This window comes from Palaemon carinicauda, chromosome 10 (genome assembly GCF_036898095.1).
Source record: "Palaemon carinicauda isolate YSFRI2023 chromosome 10, ASM3689809v2, whole genome shotgun sequence".
Taxonomy (NCBI): domain Eukaryota; kingdom Metazoa; phylum Arthropoda; class Malacostraca; order Decapoda; family Palaemonidae; genus Palaemon; species Palaemon carinicauda.
In genome coordinates, this window is record NC_090734.1 from 18,792,684 (window position 1) to 18,818,401 (window position 25,718).

Consider the following 25,718-nt stretch of genomic DNA (forward strand, 5'->3'; position numbering starts at 1 on the left):
GTTCCAAAGATAACATCTCCACTTTTAAAACTTTTGTATCTCAAGTGCTGGAGATTTATGACTCCCTGAGATAAAAGGGACGCTGCCAAAAACCTTTGTGAGTCTTGAGGAAGTTTTACATTGTTTTTCTGTTGAGGATTTTCTCTCTTATGTTATTCATTGTTTGCGTTATTCACTAAATGTGGTGCGTTATCCTCATTTGTCCATTATTATAAAATACAGATTTGGCTACATTTCGTATATCTAAATCTCTCTCCCCACCCTAGTGCATTGTGTAGACTTGCTCTTTTATTTTTACTTATATTCTATAAAACTACATTTTATCGTACCTACATCTCGTAAGAAATAGCAACCGTATTTACTATAAACGATCGGAATTTCAATGACATTTTCTGATTTTCTACTCATGTGTTATGGACGTGCAGCAAGCAACTCACATAAAAATGAAGAAGGATACCTTATCAACGTTTTCTTCGATAAAGGATGCCCCGAAAGTGGGAGACGTCCCTATGTCGTCTCCGCATTGGTCACACTGGGTTGCCACGAGTCCCTGCTGAAGGGCCAACACCAACCGTATTGCGACGACTGTTTGGTACCTTTAACAGTGAGGCATTTGTAGACCGAATGCCCCAATTATAATAACTTAAGAAATAGATATCTGTTTGAGGCTCGAGGTGAGGATGGCAGGTTCATCCTTGCCAAGATTCTTTGACATGGTGTGTCCTACTATGCGAGCGGCATTTTTACATTTATTTCAGAAGCAGGTCTTCTAGAAACTATTTAACTTTTATAATGACATCTTAACTTTTATGGTTTTAATTGAATATTCTTTTATTTTTTATATATAATAAATGATATCGGCGTCAATGACCTTAGATGTCGGGATGCCAGAAAACTTTTAATCAATCAATCAATCATTCAATCTTCGATACTACAACCGTCATAAGACTCCACGTAAAAAGTCGTTCAATGGAACAAGTTAAATTAAACTATTACCATTCCATTGTCACATTATCTATGTCAACCTTATCGACAAAAACCGTTGTTTGTAAACGCACATTTGTCGCCCTTATGTGACCCCTTTGAGGCCTATAAATACCTGTCATGTCTGTAAATAGAGTTAGTTGTTTGGGAGCTGCTGTTTGCTTTAGTTCCTCCTACGCTCCCGTCATGGATGAACAATGATTTGTTACGAAACTGATTCTTGGTCTTAATGAATATTCCCTTGGGTGAGGGGAAAAAAGGAGGCGGAGGATTGAGGGGAGGGGACAAGCCACACATATATACACACATAGACATATACATATAAGTATATACATATATAGTATATGTAAAGAATACAACCTTTTATATCCTAATCTCCCACTTCTACACTGTATAGGTATTTCTGTTTATATATATATATATATATATATATATATATATATATATATATATATATATATATATATATATATATATATATACATATATTATATATATATATATATATATATATATATATATATATATATATATATATATATATATATATATATATGGATATATTATCGTTATCACTCCCCCCTCGTACTGGTAACCTCTTTATACCTTTATGTTCTTGAATCATTTTGTTTGAAATTTTGCGCCGTTCTTGACTGGAACGGGTTCTATATATACTCATGCTCCGTCCAAATAAAGATAGTTACATCCACCCCGGCTTCTCAGTCACTCCTAACAGGTCCATCCGCACTGCAGCTTCACCCACTCGGTTTTATATGTTTCATAAATCTCTGAATAATCTTGGACTAAATTAGCAAAACTTCCTTGAGGTGCCACTGAGAGGCGAATGAAGTATCTGCTGAGAGTGATTGGGACCGGTTTTGAAGAACTTCGTCAAGCGCTCACGTACTCACACACACACACACACACACACACACACATATATATATATATATATATATATATATATATAGAGAGAGAGAGAGAGAGAGAGAGAGAGAGAGAGAGAGAGAGAGAGAGAGAGAGAGAGAGAGAAAGAGAAAGAGAGAATGCAATATTTGTATATCTATATACAAATATGCGGATATACATAAATTTACATGTATACATAAATGTATATTATCTTTTAGAGGGTAAAGACTGCCAAGTATCAGGATATAAGAAATTTTATAATTAATTTTGGATCAAAAGCAACATTGAATGATAACTCTCAGGAGGTTTTCACGAAAAGTAAAAAGTTTTATTTTGCAAAATAATTCAAGAAATAAAATCGTTTTTTGGGTCCTTTTAAACACGATAACAAAAGGAAACGATGAAAAACTTGGTTTTTGAAGATTCAGTGTAAAAAATAAGGTTTTTAAATGTTGATGTTAATAATGATAATAATAATAAGAAGAAGAAGAAGAAGAAGAAGAATGCTCAAAGTATCGGCATATGTTCGAAGGTTTTTCCAGGATGATCTTTGGCGCAAGAATTTCCGAATGACCGAGACTTTGTTTAGTCTTAAGTCTGCCTCAAGCCAAGACTTTTGGGTTGTTTGGAATTTTAGTTCTTTCGAAGGGAATGTGTGTGTGTGTATGTTATCAGTAATGAGTAAACAGTCCTTGCACAATGTCACGTAACTCCTTCAACTCGGACCATCTCCTTCTCGAGTGCCAAGTGCCAAGTCTTTACTCAGCCTCCTCCACTCTCGATAAGGTCCAAGTCGTAAAGATCAGAATCTGGAAGATTCTTTCTCCAGCTGCGACAGATACTCGGCAGTCGATCTGAACTGGGGATACTGACCCCCCCCCCCCACCTCTGTCAATTCCTATTCCTCTTGTGCAATTGCTCCTTCGCGGCGTCCCTTGGGAGGCATTCTCCTCCGAAGGGGTCTGATCCCACTTTCACTTTACCTTCGAGGAAAGTACTTGATTTCTTTCTTCCTCTCTATCTTTCTTCCTTTCTCTCTTTCTTCCTTTCTTCTTATAATTTCAATGACTTGATATCTTTTCTTTTCCTTTTTGCTTCCACTTTCCCTCTTTTAATTGTTCTTTTGTTTTGGTTATAATTTCTAATTTACTGGTAGTCAATCCCTCATACCAATGCGTCTTCTCGTCAATAATCCCAAGGCTCCGATGTTGTTATACAGATAAACATTAGGTCTTCAAGTATACACCTTCAGTGCACTCTACTTTATTACAATCTTCTGTTCTTTACTTTTGTGCTTTAAGGAAAACGCCTTCCTCTTTCGTATATATACATATAAACATGTGTAAATATCAACCAAAATGACATTGAATAACGAATTCTACCATTGTGAATATATATCCACTGGAATTCATTTATGATTACAGCTTCTAGCTGGGCAGAGATTCAAACCTTTTCCTCTTAGCGGAAACCATGTCTGCGAAGACTCGACAAATCTATCAAGAGTCCTTGCAGGCATTGTTTCAGCTTAGAGGCATAGGTTCGAATCTCTGCCCAGCCAGAAGCTATCATAAATGAATTACAGTGGATATATATTCACAATGGTAGAATTCAATATTAAATGCCATTGAGGTTGATATTTACATTAATTAAACTCTCGTGTGTTGGTGATATATATTCATATACACATATGAGTATGGATGCATGTATGAATGTACGTAGGCACGTATCAATAAGCGAAATGAAATAAGAAATGATCACCAAGTACTCTAAATCTTAATCCATTTGTCCTTGGAAATGATTATCATTTCCTTTAAAGGAAAATGGGGGAAATTATTATGCTTTTTTCTAGTGTTTTTCCTCCTCTCGAAAAAGAATTAATGTCTGTTTGATCTTTTAATTTGCTTTCAAGCAATAAAACCACTGATAGTTTAAAAGAGTGTTGGCGGAATATTATATTTTTTGCTAATGATAAAAAACTTGAAAATATATTATCAATCAGAATATTATTTAAGTGTGATGGTTATATTTTTTAGCAAAAACTGAAAATAAAATAGTTTTAAAAACAAAGCTCAATTAGAAGTGAGTAAAATATGTATCAGTATTTCAACACTTGATTCAAATCAAAATGGAAATATTAATTGAAAATTTGTTTCAAATCATAAAATCCCTCACATAGATAAAATCGTGATTTTTCATATACTTCAGGAAAAAATATTCATTAGAATGAACATCCAATTAGAATTTGATTATAAATTAGCTTCACTCGAAACGATAATTAGGTTATCTTAAAATGAAAATTAAGTTCACTCAAATAAAATATTAGTTTCACACAAAACGAAAATTAGTTTCTCTCAAAATTAAAATTATTTTCACTCAAAACGAAAATTAGTTCCAATCAAATAAAAAATTATTTTCTATCAAATAAAAAATTAGTTTCACTCAAAACTAAAATTAGTTTCAATCTAAATCGAAAATTACGTTCATTCAAAACGAAAATGAGTGTAGTTTCGAGTTGATGACATGCTGTTAAAACGAAAGACAAGTAAAATATATTCACGGTGAAATAGTACACACTTTTAGTGTAATAGACAGAAAGACAGACAGACAGATATATATATATATATATATATATATATATATATATATATATATATATATATAGATAGATAGATAGAGAGATAGATGAGAGATGAAATCAAAATGTTCAAGGCAACGCAATACAACGACTTCTTCTGTCATTAATCCGGATTAATATCAAACAACAATTTTCATAGATGTTCATAAAACAGGAAATTTCCCCACCACTCTTTTTCGTAGGCAAACAAATATTAATTGGATTACTTTATAATAACAGAGTTTCTACCTCTATAGGAGTAATTGTCAAGCGATAAATATTCTGGGGGACGGGAATTTTATTACTCGTATAATTGAGTTTTACAACATTCATTAGACTGACAATTGACGGCATTTGTTTTTCTACAATGTCACACGAGCTCTGTTTGTAATGATATTCATGGTTTGGCTGTATATGCAGTTTTCAGCCATTGGGAAAATACACGAGAATTGCTTTATCCACGGAATTATATTTGCTCTTCATTTTCACCGCGAATTGCAAACTTCTCTGAAAGGAGAAAACCAACAGTATGGGAGTTTCGCTTTTCAAAACGATCACTATGAATTCTGAAAATAGTGAACATAGTTAGTTTATTAGTTATCTATCCTTTTAGTTTATCAGTTTACTAGTTTGCTAAACTATTAGTTTACTAGTTTACTAAACTATTAGTTTACTAGTTTGCTAATCTCTTATTTTCTCAGTTTACTAGATTAGTAATCTATTAGTTTATCAGTTTACTAATCCATCAGTTTATACGTTTGCTATTTTGCTAATCAATTTGTTTATCAGTTTACTAATCCATCAGCTTAATAGTTTACAAGTTTACTAATCTATAAGTTTACCAATTTACTAGTTTACTAATGTATTGGTTTATTATTTTATTTGTTTGCTAATCTATTAGTTTATCAGTTTACTAGTTTGCTAATCTATTAGTTAACCTGTTTACTAGTTTAATGGTTTATTTGTTCCTGTTATCAGTGATTTTAAATGAGATTCTACTGGTATTTTGTTGTTATATTGGATCTCGTAAGCAAAGAAGAGAACTTGAATATCATTGACGGGATATATTCAGTTTTAATATGATGTTATAGATGAAAGATCTCATTCTACAGGTGTTGGTGACCCCTCTTGATATTGGAGCCGTGGCCATGTGTCTGACATATAAGGATTTTTTATTACATTTTTGTCGAGAGAGAGAGAGAGAGAGAGAGAGAGAGAGAGAGAGAGAGAGAGAGAGAGAGAGAGAGAGAGAGAGAGAGAGAGAATAATAAACCGAATTCTTTGCTCATTCAAGGATAAAAAGTAATTATGACTTATGATATAAGAAAATCATGTCTATATGAAATGTGTGGATATGTCTTATGAGAACAATTGGATTCTATTAAGAGTATATTATGTCCCAATAGTACTTTTGGAGGCTATAAGTATACTCTTTTCAAACATTTCCAGAAAATATTATCAACGTGACTGGGTATATATATATATATATATATATATATATATATATATATATATATATGCATATATATATGTATATATATATATATATATATATATTCATATATTTATATATATATGTATATATATAATGTATATATATATATATATATATATATATATATATATATATATATATATATATATATATATATATAGCCTATAGCCTATATATATATATATATATATATATTATATATATGTGTGTATATATATACATATATATACTTACATGTATATATTATACATATATATATACTTACATGTATATATTATACATATATATACTTACATGTATATATTATACAAATATATTTCCTGTCACAGTTAGCATTGCCATAAGTATAGCTGCTCGATCTCTGCCCGTCGCTTGGGTATGGGGTAGAAGTCATACCCTGGTGAGAGTGGTACCTCGAGAGGTACACTCGGAAACCGCAATATCCCACAAATTTTCTAAACTGCCGTGTTGTAGTTAGGAGGGGGGGAGGGTTGAATCTGTGTGTGTATCTAACGGATCGGGTTCACTAATATTCAACTTAATGAATGATATGGTTTAAAATTTACATAAAGATGATTAAGCTAATTCGTCATTTGATTGTATTTAATAAACAGTTCTCATGAACGCACGTTTATAATGATCATATATAATTCGGAGTCTAATAAACAATAGCCGAGATCGAGTGGGAAAATCTATTTAGGTAAAACCATTTCCTGTTTCTCATATTCTATAAATTGGAAATATTTGATACAGGAGTTTCTCTAGAAACTCAAGTTAACCATGATCTGTCTTTCATATATATACGAATTTGTTTATGAGAATGAATAAACCAATTGACCATTGTTTCATCTTAGTATATTTCCAATTGATAACATAAATTCCATTATATTCATGGACAATAAATTTAATTTTTTTGCGAAGGAAAGATGTTTAATGAAATGAATAATAAATTATGTAATATATATCTTTTAATATTTGTCAAAGCATCTTTCGTTTTCCTATTGAATACTGTCAAGATTCAACAGCTATCTGTATCCTATCTAATTGAAATCAAATCTCGTTTCATAATTATTATTGCGTGCTAAGCTAAAACGCCAGTTGGAGAAGCAAGATGCTAAACCGCCAAGGGCTGCAATGGGGAAAATAGCCCAGAGAGGAGAGCAAATAAGAAAACAGATGGAATAGTGTGCCTGGGTGTGTCTGCAAGCAAGAGAACTCTAACCCAAGACAATGGAAGACCATGGTACAGAGGCTACGGCACTACCCCAAGACTACTCCTAGAAGAGCTGCTTACCATAGCTAGTCTCTCCACTGTCCTTCATAAGTGGAAAGTAGCCACTGAACAAATACAGTGCGGTAGTTAACCCCTTAAGTGAAGAAGAATTGTTTAGTGTTCTCAGATGTATGAGGGAAAAGAAGAATATATAAAGAATAGCCCAGATTATTCGGTATATATGTAGGCAAAGTGAATATGAACCGTAACCAGAGAGAAATCCAATACTTTTCTAGCCTGTCAAAGGACCCAATAACACTCTAGCAGTACTATTTCAACTGGTGGCTGGTGCCTAACTATTTGTTATAAGAATAGTGGTATAAAATTTCTTAGAATTCTCATTAATTCTCCTTTCAACCAAATCACTAAATCAATCATTTTCTTTCACAATGTTATATTTCTGCAAAGACTGACTTCAGGCAAACACGGTATCTAATCTAAAATCCTTTTTACAGACCGTCAAATCTCATGACTTCGTGATCTGCTCTTTCCGAATTTACAAAACGTAATCATAATGGTAATTGCATCTCGTTGACTGTTTCATTCTATGTCTGAAGAGGATTTTTTTCATAATTTCTCTATCTATTAGAAAGGATTTTGATCAATAGTCTACCCTTATAGATTTTTTTTTCAATCACATTTTGCTTACTATAACACTTCTAGTTCGCATGACCTAAATTCTAATCATATCTTACTTAGTAATATTACAATATAATCAGAGGTAATACCAAAGTTCGCATGTAAAGAAAAACATTCATATTTTTCGAAAAAAAAAGTGTTAACAACATTTTTATCACTGAAGTAAAAATCGTATGAAGCAATAAATATTTCTGTGAAAGGACCCGGTCGAGGAAATGTGAGTTTGCCTTCTCTAGTTTCCTTTTTTAATAGAAAGGGTTTGTTCCCTGCCAGCTGGACCATTTTTCTTGCAGTGCTACAAGGGGTTACAAAACGTATGACCTGAAAGGTCTGTGAATAAACTTAGTCAATGATTTATCTGGTAGTAATAACTGCCTAAGGATATTTTTTATGGCAAGGAAATATGAGAAAACATACGTTAAATTCATTGGCAGATTCATATGATTGCTAATAAAATAAATCATTTTTTTTTGTTACCTATAAATATGAGAACTTATGTAAAAATTCTTAACAGTAAGAAACTTACAATGAAAATTTCACTACAAGATGAATATCATATTTTGGAAATATTTCTACGAAAAATATTTTTTAATAAAATTTTTAAGTCTTCATATATTGAAATCCTTCAAATCCCCAGCCCGGCCACAACAGTTATTATCAATAATGACAGTAACTACAGCAACGATAAAAATAAAGATGCTATTTATAATAATGATAATGATCATGAAGTTCTAGAAAGGTGCGTTTAAACTTTTCGATTTTTGAACAACACATTGGCATATAAGTAAAATGTCAATAATTTCCTTACACTGAATGATATAAAAAAGTAAGGGGATAAACTAGTAGTAGTAGTAGTAGTAGTAGTAGTCGTGGAAGGAAAGGATTTGGCAAACAGTAAATAATATATATACCCAAGTTATACAGTTAGTGCCTATTGGAGAGAGAGAGAGAGAGAGAGAGAGAGAGAGAGAGAGAGAGAGAGAGAGAGAGAGAGAGAAAGTCAATATTCATTCCTTCAATGTCAGTTCGTTGTTTGTCTCTTAGGAATCATTATTTACCTTCTTCGACATCCAACGAAAGTAAAAGATTGGATAGATTAAGAATCCAATTGTCATCAGTCTTGTTAACCACATCTCTCTCTCTCTCTCTCTCTCTCTCTCTCTCTCTCTCTCTCTCTCTCTCTCTCTTTATCAAAGCTGATGTATTGTCAAGAAAGATCGAAGGGAAATTCTTTCTTATTCTATTTCAGTTCTTAACCTTATCACCTCAGGGTCAACATTCTGTTCCCTCCCTTTTGTTCAGTTGTTTTTATTTTCCTTTTATATTTTACGCAATTCTTCCTCTTTCTCCATTTTTCTTCCTTCTCCTTCATCGAGATTCTTTCTGTCCAGACCCAGATTCTATATCTTATTCCTCCTTCATCCACTTCTGTCATCCATTTTACCTCCTCTAATATATCCTCTATTTCCCTCTTATCTTTAGTTCTCCTACTCATCCTCCACCTCCCTCTTCCTTCCTCTTCTTCCACCTTTTCTTTATCACACCTGTATGAGCCCCTCCTCTTACCCCGCCCTTCCTACCTACGTACCTCTCCTCCTCTCTTTCATTTCTGCCTTCTCTGTAGGTCCTTCTTCTCCTCTTCTACCCATCATTCCTCCTCACTCAAGTTGACCTCCTCCTACTACTTTCCCACCTACCCTTCCTATCAACATAACCTTCCTTCTTCATCTCCCCTTCTATCTTCCCCTCTGTCATCATTTCCTCCTACCCTTATATGCCCCTCACTCTCACTCACCCCCCCCCCCACCCCCTTATCTCCTTTCCTCACCCCATCCAACCCCTATCTGTAAATATAAAGTCTTGTAACTGAATCATTTCAGAAAAGTCTGTTAACAAATGGCACCAAACTCGATCCTCTGTGCTTCAGTAGGGGTCACTGTACAAAATTGAATTCCTATAAAGAACACAAACCAAATCTTCCTTTTTTGCTTCTGGGGATTTAAAGAAGAATTGACTTGAATGGGAAGGAAATAATTAGATTCCTGAAGTTCATTTCATGGAAGAAATTCCTGAAAGAATTAGTTGTTTTATATGCCTTTTTGAGATATATTTTTACTTTGTCGTAATGCTATTTATAGAATTAAAAATAAACTAGCACTTACACTTGACTTTTTAACAGGTTAATAAAGAATTTCACTTTAACAAGTTTGTAAAGGATTATCTCTATTGTAACTAAATCTTTACTTCTTAGTATATATTAACACTAAAATAATTTGTTACCTGAAAAATATCCTTAAGAGTTCCAAGTGCTCTCTTAGATCAATTAAACTAGAGTTAATTGTTGGTAATTAATTTGTAGTCAATATTTCCTATTAATTATGATCTGGTGATTTTCCCTACCTTATGAGACTTAATAAACTAGTTGAATGAATGTATGAAAAATGAAAGAAAAATAAATTTCTTTATCAAGAAATATATCAAATTCTAGAGGGGACTTCATGCTACTACTACTACTACTACTACTATTACTAAATTTACTACTACTAGTACACACTACTACTACTACTACTACTACTACTACTACTACTATTACTAAATTTACTACTACTACTACCACCACCATAATCATCATCATCATCATTATTATTATTATTATTATTATTAATATTATTATTGTTGCTGTTGGTGTTGTTATTGTTATTGTTATTGTTATTATTAATATTAATATTATTGTTATTGTTATTATTATTTTTATTATTATTATTTTTATTATTAGTATTAGCTAAGTTATAACCCTAGATGGAAGAGCAGGCCGCTATAAACCCAAGAGCTCTAATAGGGATAAGTAGCCCAGTGAGGAAAGGAAATAAGGAAATGAATAAACTGTATGTGAAAAGTAATGAATAAGTAAATTAATTACATTTCCCAGTTGTGAATGATTTAATAAATCGAATAGCATTAAGGTAATTAATCAATTAATTCATTGATTTAGAATAAATCAATTGGAATAATGTTTGCGTAATTTGCATAATTTTGTGTAATTTAGTAATAAATTCACGTATACACAAACCAATAAGTAATTGAAGATTTTATTCTTTCATTCATATATATATATATATATATATATATATATATATATATATATGTATATATAAATTATGTATGTGTAAGTATATATATATATATATATATATATATATATATATATATGTTATATATATACATAATTATATCTATGTATATATATGTAAATATATATATATATATATATATATATATATATACTGTATATATATATATATATATTTATATATATACATAGTACATGCATATACATAGATCTGTGTGGATGAATTAATAAACCAAAATATGCTAAATAATAAATAAATTGTAAGATAAAGTTAAACAATAAGTGAATTTCAATTTTCAACATTATCGAAGATAGAAGTTATATATATTTGAGATGGCTAAAGAAAAAGATTATTACACGCAAATATTAATGGGTTCCTTAGGTTTTAATTAACGAAAATTTCTCAAAATCCTATAATGGTACAAATTAATTATCTGACAATGATTGCCACTTATATAACTCCATCGACAATTATCGCCCTTGGTGTGCGCACGACTTCTAGCTCCAAACAAGCCAATCTCCTCTACACCGACATCACATGGTTTCGATTCTCATAATGAACGATTATATACCCAACGAAATATATAATCTCTTTTCTATATAACCTTTTAACCCAATGCTTGAAATAGCATCAACAACCAAGTTATGAATGTCATTAAAATTTCCAGTGGAGCGGCACTGGAAAAATGGAAAAGTCATCCCGGCCAATTGTCATCGTGATGAATACTCTAAAACTCCATTAAACGCGAAATAAAACTCGGGCTTCCCAAATATTTATCGTTTGGTAATTTCATTGATGGAAGGTAAAACTCTCTATCACGAACTAATTCAATTACTGAAAGCTGTCGCTCGCCCAAAAATAGACTCCTCTTAATATTCCCCCCTCACCCCCCCCCCCCCTTCCCCCCCCGTGTCGATTTTTAACAATGGGGAAAGATATTCAGGCAGTTTATGGTTTTTATTTTTTTTTTTGGGGGGGGGGGGCGTAATCTGCGCAGTTGCCTTATATTATCTCTCTCTCTCTCTCTCTCTCTCTCTCTCTCTCTCTCTCTCTCTCTCTCTCTCTCTCTCTCTCCCCTCTCTCATCATTGCAAAATATTTGCTTTTATAATTTTACAAATACTCTACTGACGTTCAGCAGTTTAAGAGTTTTATTCCGCAAAATGTACGTTCTGAAATAATAGATAACTTTTATTGATTACATGAATGGATTATTTCACTCTAGTTCGGATAATGGGGTAAATCCAATTCTATTTCAATGTTTACGACGGAAATATTTTAATATCAGAAGAACGATTTGATTAAACGTTATCAAAGTATTCCAACCATTTTGCAACTAATGCGTTAAAAAAAAATCAAAATAATATGAATTTGGATTAGCAGTTTTGTTTCAATTATTTGGAATATAACTGATTCAATTATTATATAAATCATGTTATACGATCACTGTCTCAAAAAGAATTTATTTATAATTTCTCTTTTTAAATGGTACACAATCTTCCTGCTCTTTATTCCCGGCCAATACCAGGTCAATCAGCAATCTATTCTTCCCCAAAAGTAGACGTCTGTCTTCGTGTCGCCGCCAAGTAGGATGACCCAGTTTGACCGACGTCACTGGGCTGTGTCTCTTATCCTGGGACGGGTGAGGGCTCTTATTGGTTCGTTTCCTCGTGATATTTGATATCTTTTGCGGTGACTATTGAAATGTATCAATTTCTTTATAATGAAATATTTCGTGAAAAGTATTGAATTAAAAAAGCTTGAGATTGAGATGACTGGCGAAATCTAACCGAGGCCCTTTGCGTCAATGGATGTAGGAGATGATGATGATGAGGAAATATTTATTGAAGAATCTCACCTAGAATCTTAAATGAGTTTTATATGGTTAAAAAGACACTGTCAATACAAAAATCAGGATGTTGAGGAGCCACTGTTCTTGACCTACTTATAATCATACTTCGAGTTTTCTTAGGGTTCAACTTCATGCCCATAATTTGTACCATGTACTAATTTTAGGTAGATCTCTATTACGAGATTCGGCAGACAAACGTCTACATTTAGTGGATGGAGTTATTGTAGAGAGTAGCATCATCTGCTTCAACAATGAGCTTGTTGTCTAGGCCAAACCACATATTATGCACATATGAAAAGTAATAGACCGAGAATACTACCCTGAGGAACACCAGATATTACATTTCTATAATGACTACAGTGCCCATCATTAACTATACTTCACAGTCTATTGCTTAAAATATAGCAATGAAAATTAAGTGAATATAGCATTAAAAATTCCATAGATTCACCCACGAAGTAACCGCCAAAATAAATCAAAATCTCACATTAAACTGATTCTGAAACAGCCGTGAAAATGAGCAGTTACTGACGTAAACCTGAGCAACTCTCTTAAAGGTTTAAGGTTTAAAGGTCGCTCATGAATGGCATGGGCAAGGGACAGTGACATTTCCCTATCAAGCAGGAAAATGTCCTAGAAGTTGACCATATATACATATGATCAGGGCCCAAGTCCCCTCTCTATCCAAGCTATAGGCTCCCCCAATACCTCATACCTAGCTCACAAGGATCGTGAGTTTGCAGCGACCAAAGAATCTGTGGAGTTTGAGCGGGACTTGAACCCCAGTCTGGCGTTCACCAGTCTGGGACGTTACCACATCGGCCACCACAACCGTAAACCCTTACCAAGTAATTTCAGAAACTCTCTCCCGAAATGGACGTGGAGATAAAGGGAATCTGGGAAATAGAAATTTTGTGAGTTGAAGTGAGAGAAATAAAGGTAATATGTCAGATGAAACCCCTTAAGCAGTTCAGATCAACTCTGGGCATCTCCTTCAGAAGAAGAAAGAATCACCTGAGATCTTGTGATCTTAATGGTCCTTTTGGCTCTCTGGTGGGGGGAGGGGGAGGGGGGGGGGCTCAGAGGGAAGGGGGAAGGGGTCGTGGAGTAGGGAGCAAGGGAGGGAAATATATTTTTTCAAAGCTTTTTTCGTTAGTATAAAGACGAATATTTCTGGACATATTCAGGCGTTGTAAATAATAATTTTAATCATTTAGAATGAAATAATAATTTTAACAGTATCAGTAATTATCAATAATAAGGATTTTAATCATTTAGAATAAAATAATGGTTTTAACAATATTAATAATTAATAATAATAAGGAATTTAATCATTTAGATGGATATTTCTGGACATATTCAGACGTTGTGAATAATAATGATTTTACTCATTTAAAAAATAATAGTTTTAACAATAATATAATGATAGTTCTAATAATTTTGATAATAGTTTTAATAATATTTTTTTATATTTTAATAGCAATAATAATAATTTTAATAATTTCAATAATAACAATTCCAATAACTATCATAATATTAGTTTTCCTTTTATCAATTCCAGTTATCAGGACATGCTTATTTCCAGATAATTTTTCCCTCAATGCAAACAAACCTCTTCCCTTTATTCTATCTGAACCAGGATCTATTCTGCTCCAAAATAGACCGCCAAACCTTACTTGGCCTTTTCTGATATCCCCTCTCTCTCTCTCTCTCTCTCTCTCTCTCTCTCTCTCTCTCTCTCTCTCTTTCTTACGGGCTGCCCTCGTGTAAGAGCCCGTGTCTTGCTATAGGCAAGGAGTTCTTAAACGAACGAACGTGTCCTGAACCAATAGTTCACATTGGCTCCTTCGTCTCCCCATTAACATCTCTTGAAAACGAAGCAAATCTCGCAGTATTATTTTTTTAAATCACTACAGAGATAGCGATGAACATTAAGCGAAATTAGCATTGAAGAATTTTATAGAATCGGTCACGAAACAACGATGAAAATAAAGCATATCTATCATTCTGTAGTTTCATGAAATTGTTTCTGAAACAGCCGTGCAAATGTTGTGAACTTCGTGGGTTCACTCCCGAAAAAACCGTGAAATAAAAAAACTCTCTTACAAGACCTTTACCAAAATAGACGTGGAAATAAAGCGAATCATGAAACTACTGTTTCAAGTAGCCCGTTCTTCGGCACAAGTCTTGGGGATATATTGGCCCCCTACCTTCTCACCATTATTATTATTATTATTATCATTATTATTATTATTATTATTATTATTATTATTATTATTAAATAAACTGCTTTAGATATCCATAAGCTGATGAATAATGCTTATACTGTAAAGTAGAATTTCGTTTAGTATTCTATCTACGAAATTTTATTTGAATTTCGACTATAATTTTAATGAATATTCTTTTCTTAGTTTCTCTCTCTCTCTCTCTCTCTCTCTCTCTCTCTCTCTCTCTCTCTCTCTCTCTCTCTCTCTCTGGTCATAGATTGAAAAAGCAAATGAAACCATAACCATTTTTCCAAAAAGGAAAATACCTCAAAAAGAAGAAAGGAAAACCCATCATCTAAAAAAAAAGACATTCTGATGTGCTGACCATCCCCATGTAAAAAAAAAAAAAAAAAAAAAAGTGTTTTATTCCATTCTTCATAGTTCTGGTGAAACAAGTAGAGCGATCCTTCACTTTCTAGAATAAAGAAATATTTAATTCGGGGAATGAAAATAAAAATACAACTATTTTTTTTTTAAATAAGAGGAAAGTAATTGACCCCCAAAACTGACCTCTATGTAAAAACGAATGTTTTCCAGTATTCTAGAAATGTGAGGAGATGAAACCACCGGTATATACAACATACGTAGCTTGGCAACAGTTATGTGAATAGTGACAAGAACGAAAATTGATAAGAATGGTTTTATTAATCATATCAACAATGTCAATAACCAGTTATGTTCCACCAAAAGATAATAGTAATTAACGCCGATTTTATTTATAATTAACGAACTCTATGATATATAGAGTTCGTTATACCCTCATGATCATTTGACGACGGTTAATAATCCTATACAGTAATCAACTATAAAGGTTTAAAGGTCACTCCTGAATGGAAGAGGCAAGGTACAAGACAATCTAGAAACTGACCACATATGTATATGATCATTGCCCGAGCCCCTCTCCATCAAGCTATGGCCAGAGAGGGCCAGGCAATGGCTGCTGATGACTCAGCAGGTAGACCTAGACGCTCTATGAATCAGCCCCAACCCTAGCTCACAAGGATGGTGAGATTGCAGATACTACTAGAAACTATAGAGCTTGAGCGGGGCTCAAACTCCCGTCAAACAGATTACCAGGACTGGGCGTTTCCAATAGTCTACAACTACGTTTAAAGGTATAAAGGCCACTCATGAATGGCAGAGGCAAGTGACAGTGACATTGCCCTAGCTAGCAGGACATTGCCTTAGAGACTAACCATATATCCATATGATCAGGGCCCCAAGCACCTTCTCCAACCAAGTTATAACCAGGGAAGGCTAGGCAATGGCTGCTGATAACTAGCTTATCTTTAGCTCACAAGGATGGTGAGGTTGCAGATACTACTCGAAACCATCGAGCTTGAGCGGGGTTCAAACTCCTGTCCAACAGGTTGTCAGGCTGGACATTTACAATAGGCTACAGAAACGTTTGAAGGTTTAAAGGCCCTCATGAATGGCAGAGGCAAGTGACAGTGACATTGCCCTAGCTAGCAGGACATTGCCTTAGAGACTAACCATATATTCATATGATCAGGGCCCCAAGCACCTTCTCCAACCAAGTTATAACCAGGGAAGGCTAAGCAATGGCTGCTGATAACTAGCTTATCTTTAGCTCACAAGGATGGTGAGGTTGCAGATACTACTCGAAACCATCGAGCTTGAGCGGGGTCAAACTCCTGTCCAACAGGTTGTCAGGCTGGACATTTACAATAGGCTACAGAAACGTTTGAAGGTTTAAAGGCCCTCATGAATGGCAGAGGCAAGTGACAGTGACATTTCCCTAGCTAGCAGGACAATGCCCTAGAGACTAACCATACATCCATATGATCAGGGCCCAAGCACCTCCACCCAAGGTATAACCAAGGAGGGCCAGGTAATGGCTGCTGATAACTCGCCCAAATATCTTATCTTTAGCTCACAAGGATGGCAAGGTTGCAGATACTACTCGAAACCATCGAGCTTGAGCGGGGTTCAAACTCCTGTTAAACAGATCGTCAGGCTGGACGTTTCCAATAGGCTACAGCAACGTTTGAAGGTTTAAAGGCCCCAATGAATGGCAGAGGCAAGAGACAGTGACATTGCCCTTCTCCACCCAAGCTATAACCAGGGAGGGCCAGATAATGGACATTTTTGACGATTATGCCGTGAATTCAACCTCGTGTTTATAATTGAACAGACCGAAAACCACCTTTAAATTCAGCGAAGCCTTAAAAGAGTCTTCCAGAAGGCCCTATTATACGTGGGATCCCAATATGAGTCTTTTAGAAGTGCGATAAAACGCGTGTTGAAGGTAAATAGCCCTGGTGAACTGGGAAGCTGGGATTGGAGAGCGTAATTTACTCCTCAAAAAGAAGAAGAAGAGAAAAGAAAGTTGAGGAGTTGAGTGGTTCCATTTTCTGTTTTATGACCCTCTCACCTAAGGAGACTCTTACCTCATCAGGGGAGAGTGAAGAAAGAGGAGAAGAGAGATAGGGAAGTATCATTTCTGAGGAAAAGTTTGATCCCATTATATAAAAGAGGTATTTTCGTAAGGTCTTTTAAAGTAGGAAAGCCTGTAAAAAGGAAAAAAAGTCTCTCTCTCTCTCTCTCTCTCTCTCTCTCTCTCTCTCTCTCTCTCTCTCTCTCTCTCTCTTTTGAAGCTTAAAATGCATTTTATTTCCTTTGAAGTAGGTGTCTTTTTGGTAATAGTTAACTATCATATGAAAATAATTATCTTACGCGCTCTCTATCTCTCTCTCTCTCTCTCTCTCTCTCTCTCTCTCTCTCTCTCTCTCTCTCTCTTGAAGCTTATAATGCATTCTATTTCCTTTGAAGTAGGTGTCTTTTTGGTAATAGTTAACTATCATATGAAAATAATTATCTCTCTCTCTCTCTCTCTCTCTCTCTCTCTCTCTCTCTCACGAAGCTTATAATACATTTAATTTCACTTCTAGTAGGTATCTTTTAGGTAATAGTTACTTTTCATATGGAAATGACTATTTTACTTTGTAAATTCTTATTCTTAATATCATTTTAATTTCTGTTTATTCGATATCTGCAAATAGAATAAGCGACAGAAAAAACAGGCACAATGAATGGAATACATACACCAATGAAACTCATTCACGAGTATGAGCAGCTAAATAAGTCTAAAAGACGCATTCATATCAGTATATATGCTATCAGAATTGGCTACCTCAACCCGAAAATATAATTCCCTGTTTAAGATCTTATTCTCTATTATTATTATTATTATTATTATTATTATTATTATCATTATTATTATTATTATTATTATTACTTGCCAAGCTACAACCGTAGTTGGAAAACTAGGATGCTACAAGCCCAAGGGTTCCAACAGGGAAAATAACCCTGAGAGGAAAGGAAATAAGGAAAAACTACAAGAGTAGTTTTGAGCACAAAAACACCAAGACAGACTTTTCGTATATAAACAATAAAAACTTGAAAATAACAAGGAATAAAAACTTCAAAATAACAAGAGGAAGAGAAATAAGATAGAATAGTGTTATTTCAAGCCAAAGTTTTACCAGTTTGAAAAAGGCACTGAAGCTTTAGCAATACTAAGTGGATAAATATTAAATTATTTATATACTCCAAACTTTTTATAATTTACTTTCCTTAAAAAATGAACTCGTACCTTTTAGCTTCACGCTATTCCTCAGAAACCCTTATTTTATCATATTCGGAAGCACTTTAAAAACACGGACTCTTTTTTAGAGATGAAATACATAGATTAAGCCAAAGAAAAATGATTAATACCAGCTTGAAAACTTACGGAAAATAATCCTTTAAAGAAAACCTGATCCGCAGTGGATAAAAGTCATTGTTGGTCTTTCCTTTTCCAGTAAAAACCAAAAGTATTTTATATTTCCTTTCACAATTTTTTTCTGGAAAATAAATAGTTCATGCAGTTTTCTAATCTCGAAAAATCCATAAATGGTTTGTAAGACAAAAAAATAGAATTGGGTTTTATTATTTGATTCTAAATAACTGTCTAAAATAAGATTTTTTTTATTAACCTTTAAAAAAAATGATGTTATCTCTTAGATTCATAATATAAATAGAGAATGAATATCGAATGGTGATATAGATGAAGGTGAATAGAACGGTTGATGATAATAGAAAAATTTCCACTTTTTCTCCGTAAATTTTACTTCGCGAATTTTGCTGTTGTTTAAAAGCGCGAAATTTCACAGGCATTATTTTCGCTCTTCGAATCCTCCCATTTTTCCCCGGATGTCATTCTTCATCATCTAACATGAACATTTTTCCTTCCCGATTTTTCCTTTTCCTTAAATTGAAATGGAAACCTCCATAGGAAATTGAACGTTTTCAATTGTTTCACAGGGAAAAATAGTTAAAAGACTTTGAGGGGAAATTACGAAAACTCCAATGATGAGAAAAAGATGATGAAGGTGAATGGGATATCCCACTGAAGTCTCTTAAGAGTGAATGAATGAATGAATAATTTCAATTTACACTCGAAATCCAGTTCAAGGTGAAACGATCCAACATCGATAGTAAACACTCCCCCGCCCCTTCCACGCCCCCCCCCCCCCATCCAAACAACCCCCCCATCCAAACACCCCCCCCCCTTCTATCTCCCCTCCCTTCCCACATACCCCATCCCGTCCCTACTTTCTTTCTCTGTTTCAGTTTCTTTTATTGATCCAACATTGAAACTCTTGAATATATAAATATATCTTCACCTTGTTATCCTCTCTCTCTCTCTCTCTCTAGATACCATCAGTAATTATAATGAAGAAAAATAATACCGTAGAGAATATTGTTTTTCTCGTTGTACCTGAAAAAAGACAGATGTAGAAATAAAAAACAAAACAGAAATTTGGAAAAAAAATTAAATGGAACGACAAATATTTCCTCCTACTTTTGTAGAATAATATCCAACTAAACAACAAATAGCAATTCCTAGCAAAGTTTTTTTTTCAAGAATAACTTAAAAGCTTCGACGGACAAAGTAAAGTCATTTCTCAAAACCTCCTAATCAATATGAGATTGAGAAATGGCTAACATATTAGAAAATCTTTTTCCAAATGGTGCATTCTCCAATTTCCACTCAATTCCCTTTAGCTAATTGCTTGACCATTTTTCTTTCATTACCTGGAAACTGTGAAGTATGTCAGTTATTCATATTCCTTCTGTCTCTTTGATGATGGAAAAGGAGTGACAGTGTCCCGAGTTAATTGCCTCTCAGGTGAGAAAGGCCTTCCCACCTTTTGCTCAAGGACTCTTCAGCAGTTGGAATTTCGGGAAAGCGCTCTCGACTTTTGCCTGTTGAACGAGGCTGTTTTAGTTCTGAATCTACGTGCGAGGAGACAGTGTACATCTACGTATTTAAACACACTTACACATACTTACACACGTAAGAGAACGCTTCTGTTTACAAAGAAATCAGTTCGATTGTGTATTTCTGCTATGGTGGTGGCCTATTGGTAACGTCCCTGTCTGGCATTCTGCTGGACGGGAGATGATGTCCTCTTCAAACTCAATAGTTTCCACTAGTGTCATTAAACTCGCCATCGTTGTGAGCTAAGTTTTGGGGAGCCATATGTCTACCTGCTGAGACATCAGCACCCATTGCCTGGCCCTCTTTGGTCCTAGCATGGGTGGAGAGTGGGCTTGTACGCTGATCATATGTATGCATGGTTAGTCCTTATGGCTCTGTCCTGCTAGCTAAAGCATTACCACTGTCCTTAGCCTCTGCCACTAATGAATGGCCTTTAAACCTTCAACAAGCACTTATATTCATATATATATATATATATATATATATATATATATATATATATATATATATATAAATATATATATATATATATATTTATATATATATATATATATTTATATATATATATATATATATATATATATATATATATGTTTATATATACAGGCAGTTATTACTGTTTCAAGTGGAAGCAGGTGATATACTAATAAAAATGCAGCACAAACAAATGAAGAAAACTTACTTTTTTAGGCTATCTTAAGTAAAATGGAAGAAGTGGAATATTGTGGGAGGGATTAAATTACTTAATAAACAAGGTTTTCATTTCGTTTATGGGAAAAATGAAAGGATCAAGAAGTCTTTATGCTGAAATTTATATTTGAATCAACGAAAGTAGGTTCTGACATAAGAGCTCTCCTTGCTATTCGAAGTTTTACCAGTTCACCTTAGCAAAGAATTTAATAACAATTTTGAAATAAAATTCTACATATCAATATATTTCACTCTGACAGTTTTGTTTTTGAAACTCTCTTACTGAAATGTTAATGCCCAATCGCTGTATTTACGGAATTTCCTTAATTTCCATCCGTAATTCTTGTAAGCTCTCCACATTGGGCACAGGCAAATTCCAGAAGTGCCACGGTATGTTAGAGTCGGTTGGCACAAGGCCAGAGCAGGAGTTGAACCACCAGCCCGCATCATTTGCGAACGCGGAGCAGCTACCACCTGATTGGTTAAAAATTAAAGGTTAAAAGTGTCTGATTACAGTTCCAGTTTCAGCAGTGTAGATGCTCACCAGAACGTTAGTCGGCAAGCCCAATCACCCTTACTGTGGTGTACAACCACAACAGTGGCCTCCCCAGTAAACAGCTTTAACTCACGGTCACGGGTGGAGATCAATCTACTGCCTTACGAATGCATAGCAAACACGTTACCCCTGTACTAGCCAGGAGGCTTATAGAGATTAAAGTCACATATCAGTTTCCTCCGCTACAGAACATCAACAAAAAGTTGGTTATGGTTATTAAAACTTTAATATGTAATTAAGGTTAGGTTAAACTTTAAACTATTAATGTTCAAATCCTCTTTTTGATCAAACCATTTTTTTTATTTATCTTTTATTAGGAAACACACATTTACAATCTTACAATTTATAACAAATATAAATCATAGTATATTTACATGAATGATTTTATTATATATACTCTATTTACAATTGCAATTTTTACTATTTATCTATAAATAGTTTTAAATAAAAAATATATCGACTCGTGAACACTTTTTTTAATAGAAGTTTTAAATTCTATTTGGATTAAAGAATTGAGAAAAATGTGATACTCATCAAAATTTGAGATAATTTTACGAATGAAATTGTATTCTCTTGCATTTACCATTTGTATTAATCATTATAAAGCTAATTAAAAAGGCGATGCTGTATCAAATATAATTTTTGTGAATTAAAGAGATTTGGTCTTCTTTCTGAAATATGGGAAAAGGTCTCTAAGTAACAATTATCAATTAATCAGTTATTATTATTATTATTATTATTATTTTTATTATTATTATTATTATCATTATTACTAATACTATTATTATTATTATTATTATTATCATTATTATTATTATTATTATCATTATTATTTTTATCATTATTATTATTATTACTATTATTATTATTATTATTATTATTACTGTTTTCAATTAGCTTACTAGACATAATGTACACTATTCTATCTTATTTCTCTTCCTCTTGTTTCGTTAAAGTTTTTTTTATAGTTTATATAGGAAATAATTATTCTAATGTTGTTACTGTCCTTAAGATATTTTATATGTTCCTCGTTTTCTTTCCTCACTGGGCTATTTTTCGTGTTGGAGCCCCTAGGCTTAAAGCATCTTGCTTTTCAAACTAGGGTTGTAGCTTAGCAAGTAATAATAATAATAATAATAATAATAATAATAATAATATCGTGGTAGGAGACCCTCTTTTAGGCAGGTTGAGTTAAAAGTAATGGCTGCATCGGCAGAGTTTATTTTCTTATCCAATTTTTCTATTTTCCTGATTGTAGCGCTCTAGAGAAGAGAATTATCCGGAAAATAGAAAAATTGGATAAGAAAATAAACTCTGCCGATGCAGCCATTACTTTTAACTCAATAATAATAATAATAATAATAATAATAATGTGTGAATGCGTGTGATGTCGCTGTGGTTTTCATCTGTACAAAATCCATTGTATTCTAATAACAAACACGAATTGAAATACACCTCACCTAAGTTATCATTATCGGAGTCCATCGTGCTGAAAGAGGCCCCATCTAGATTCCAGTCCGGTTCAGGGGCACTAACAAACACGTCAGCTCCAGTACTCGATGTCGCATCGAAGTTAGATACACTAAGGCTGTACCTATAAAAAAAAAAAAAAAAAAAAAAAAAAAAAAAGTTACTAAGTCCCATGGGTACAGTTGGCTTCATTAATTCCGCTACACTTCAGGGTTTTGGGGAGGCCTGTTGGTAACGTCCTTAACCTGCGTGATCACCAGACTGGGGTTCGAGTCCAGCTCAAACTTGTTAGTTCCTTTGGTCGCTGCGACCTCACTATCCTTGTGAGCTAAGAATGGGACGCTAGGGGGAGCCTGTAGGTCTGTCTGGTGAGGGATCAGCAGCTATTGCCTGGTCCTCCTTGGTCCTAGCTTGGATGAGAGGGCGTTTGGGGCGCTGATTATATGTATATATGGCCAGTCTCTATAGTATTGTACTGCTTGATAGGACAATGTTGTCCTTTGCTTGTGCCATTCACGAGTGGCTTTTAAACTGTGCAGCTGCCAGACGTCTCCTTATCTTTCCCATAAAGGATTTTGCGTTGTTTCTTTAGAAATTCCAAGTTAAATCTGGCTTTTTTAATCTTTTTTTTTAAATCAAGAAAATATTTAAAATTAAGAAAATGTCAAAAACATACGTTTGAATCCGAAGCATTTCCAGATCTTGCATAGTTTTAATTAACAGCTTAAAAATTTCAAAGAATTTGCAAAGAAAAATTACTTTTAAATCATAAACTAAAACCTAATTCATATTTTGATTTTAAATTAATTTTCAGGGTAAAACAGTATTTTCAAACCATGATTTATAGATCAAAAGTAAATCAGAAGTTATCTTACTATCAACAAGAATTCATAGTTTTCCAAAAATTTAATTTAAAGAAATACTTAAAATCATAACCTACATATTATAATATTTACAGGGGTAAAACCAGTTTAATCCCAAAATTTATACTCCCAAAGTATTTATATTTAAAGAGAAAGTTTTGATTATTTCAGAGACTTCGTATGGCAATATTTTCCCTGTTGGAGCTCCTCGAATTATAGCATCCTGCTTTTCCAACTAGGGTTGTAGCTTAGCAAGTAATAATGATAATAATCATCATCATTATCATCTCCTCCTACGCCTATTGACGCAAAGGGCCTCGGTAAGATTTTGCCAGTAATCTCTGACTTGAGCTTTTAATTCAATACTTCCTCAATCATCATCTCCTACTTCGCGCTTCATAGTCCTTAGCCATGTAGGCCTGGGTCTTCCAATTTTTCTAGTGCCTTATGGAGCCCAGCTGAACGTTTGGTGAACTAATCTAAAAATAATAACTGGTATTATTATTATTATCTTACAAGATAATAATAATACCAGTTATTATTTGTAGAAAGGAAGTTTGATTTTGTAATGAACTTTTTTTTATTGTTATTACCTTTTTTTCTCTTCATTTCTGCATTCCTCCAGTAACTGGGAAAGGGACATTTCCCAGTTACTGGCAGAATGTAGTAATGAAGAGGAAAAATATAACAGAAACAATAGAATAGAACTCATTACAAAATTAACGCTATTGAGACAGCAATTACTTTCAATAAAACTTGAATGAAAGAGGGTCTACTCCCGAAATATTAAAAAGAAAAATATTATTATTATTATTATTATTATTATTATTATTATTATTATTATTATTACTTGCTAAGCTACAACCCTAGTTGGAAAACCAGAATGCTAAAAGCCAACGGGCTCCAACAGGGAAAATAACCCAGTGAGGAAAGACACAAGGAAAAATAAAATATTTTAAGAAGACTAAGAACATTAAAATGAATATCTCCTATATAAACTATAAAAACTTTAGCAAAACAAGAGGAAGAGAAATAAGATAGAATAGTGTGGCCGAGTTTACCCCCAGGCAAGAGAACTCTAACCCAAGACAGTGGAAGACCATGGTACAGAGTCTATGGCACTACTCAAGACTAGAAAATAATGGTTTGATTTTGGAGTGTCCTTCTCCTAGAAGAGCTGCTTTACCATAGCTAAAGAGTCTCTTCTACCCTTACCCTTACCAAGAGGAACAATTACAGTGCAGTAACCACTTGGCTGAAGAAAAATTGTTTGGTAATCTCAGTGTTGTCAGGTGTATGAGGACAGAGGAGAATCTGTAAAGAATAGTGCAGACTATTCGGTGTAAGTGTAGGCAAAAGGAAAAGTGGACCTTAACCAGAGAGAAGGATCCATTTAACTACTGTCTGGCAAATCAAAGGACCTCCATAACTCTCCACAAGATTCACGTGAATTGTTTGGTAATCTCAGTGTCGTCAGGTGTATGAGGACAGAGGAGAATCTGTAAAGAATAGTGCAGACTATTCAGTGTAAGTGTAGGCAAAGGGAAAAGTGGACCTTAACCAGAGAGAAGGATCCATTTAACTACTGTCTGTCAAATCAAAGGACCTCCATAACTCTCCACAAGATTCACGTGAATTGTTTGGTAATCTCAGTGTCGTCAGGTGTATGAGGACAGAGGAGAATCTGTA

General features: G+C 33.8%; 1 protein-coding gene across 1 annotated transcript in view; it reads right to left on the minus strand.

Annotated features, from left to right (window-relative positions):
* Window positions 1-21,260: 21,260 nt before the first annotated feature.
* LOC137648385 (serine-rich adhesin for platelets-like) overlaps window positions 21,261-25,718 on the minus strand; it is a 21,424-nt gene continuing 16,966 nt past the window's right edge. The window contains exons 9-10 of the mRNA XM_068381313.1: window positions 23,157-23,290; window positions 21,261-21,614 (exon numbers count right to left, since the gene is read on the minus strand). Of these exons, the coding sequence (XP_068237414.1) occupies window positions 21,451-21,614; window positions 23,157-23,290 (298 nt within the window). The 3' untranslated portion in view covers window positions 21,261-21,450. The remainder of the gene's footprint in view (window positions 21,615-23,156; window positions 23,291-25,718) is intronic.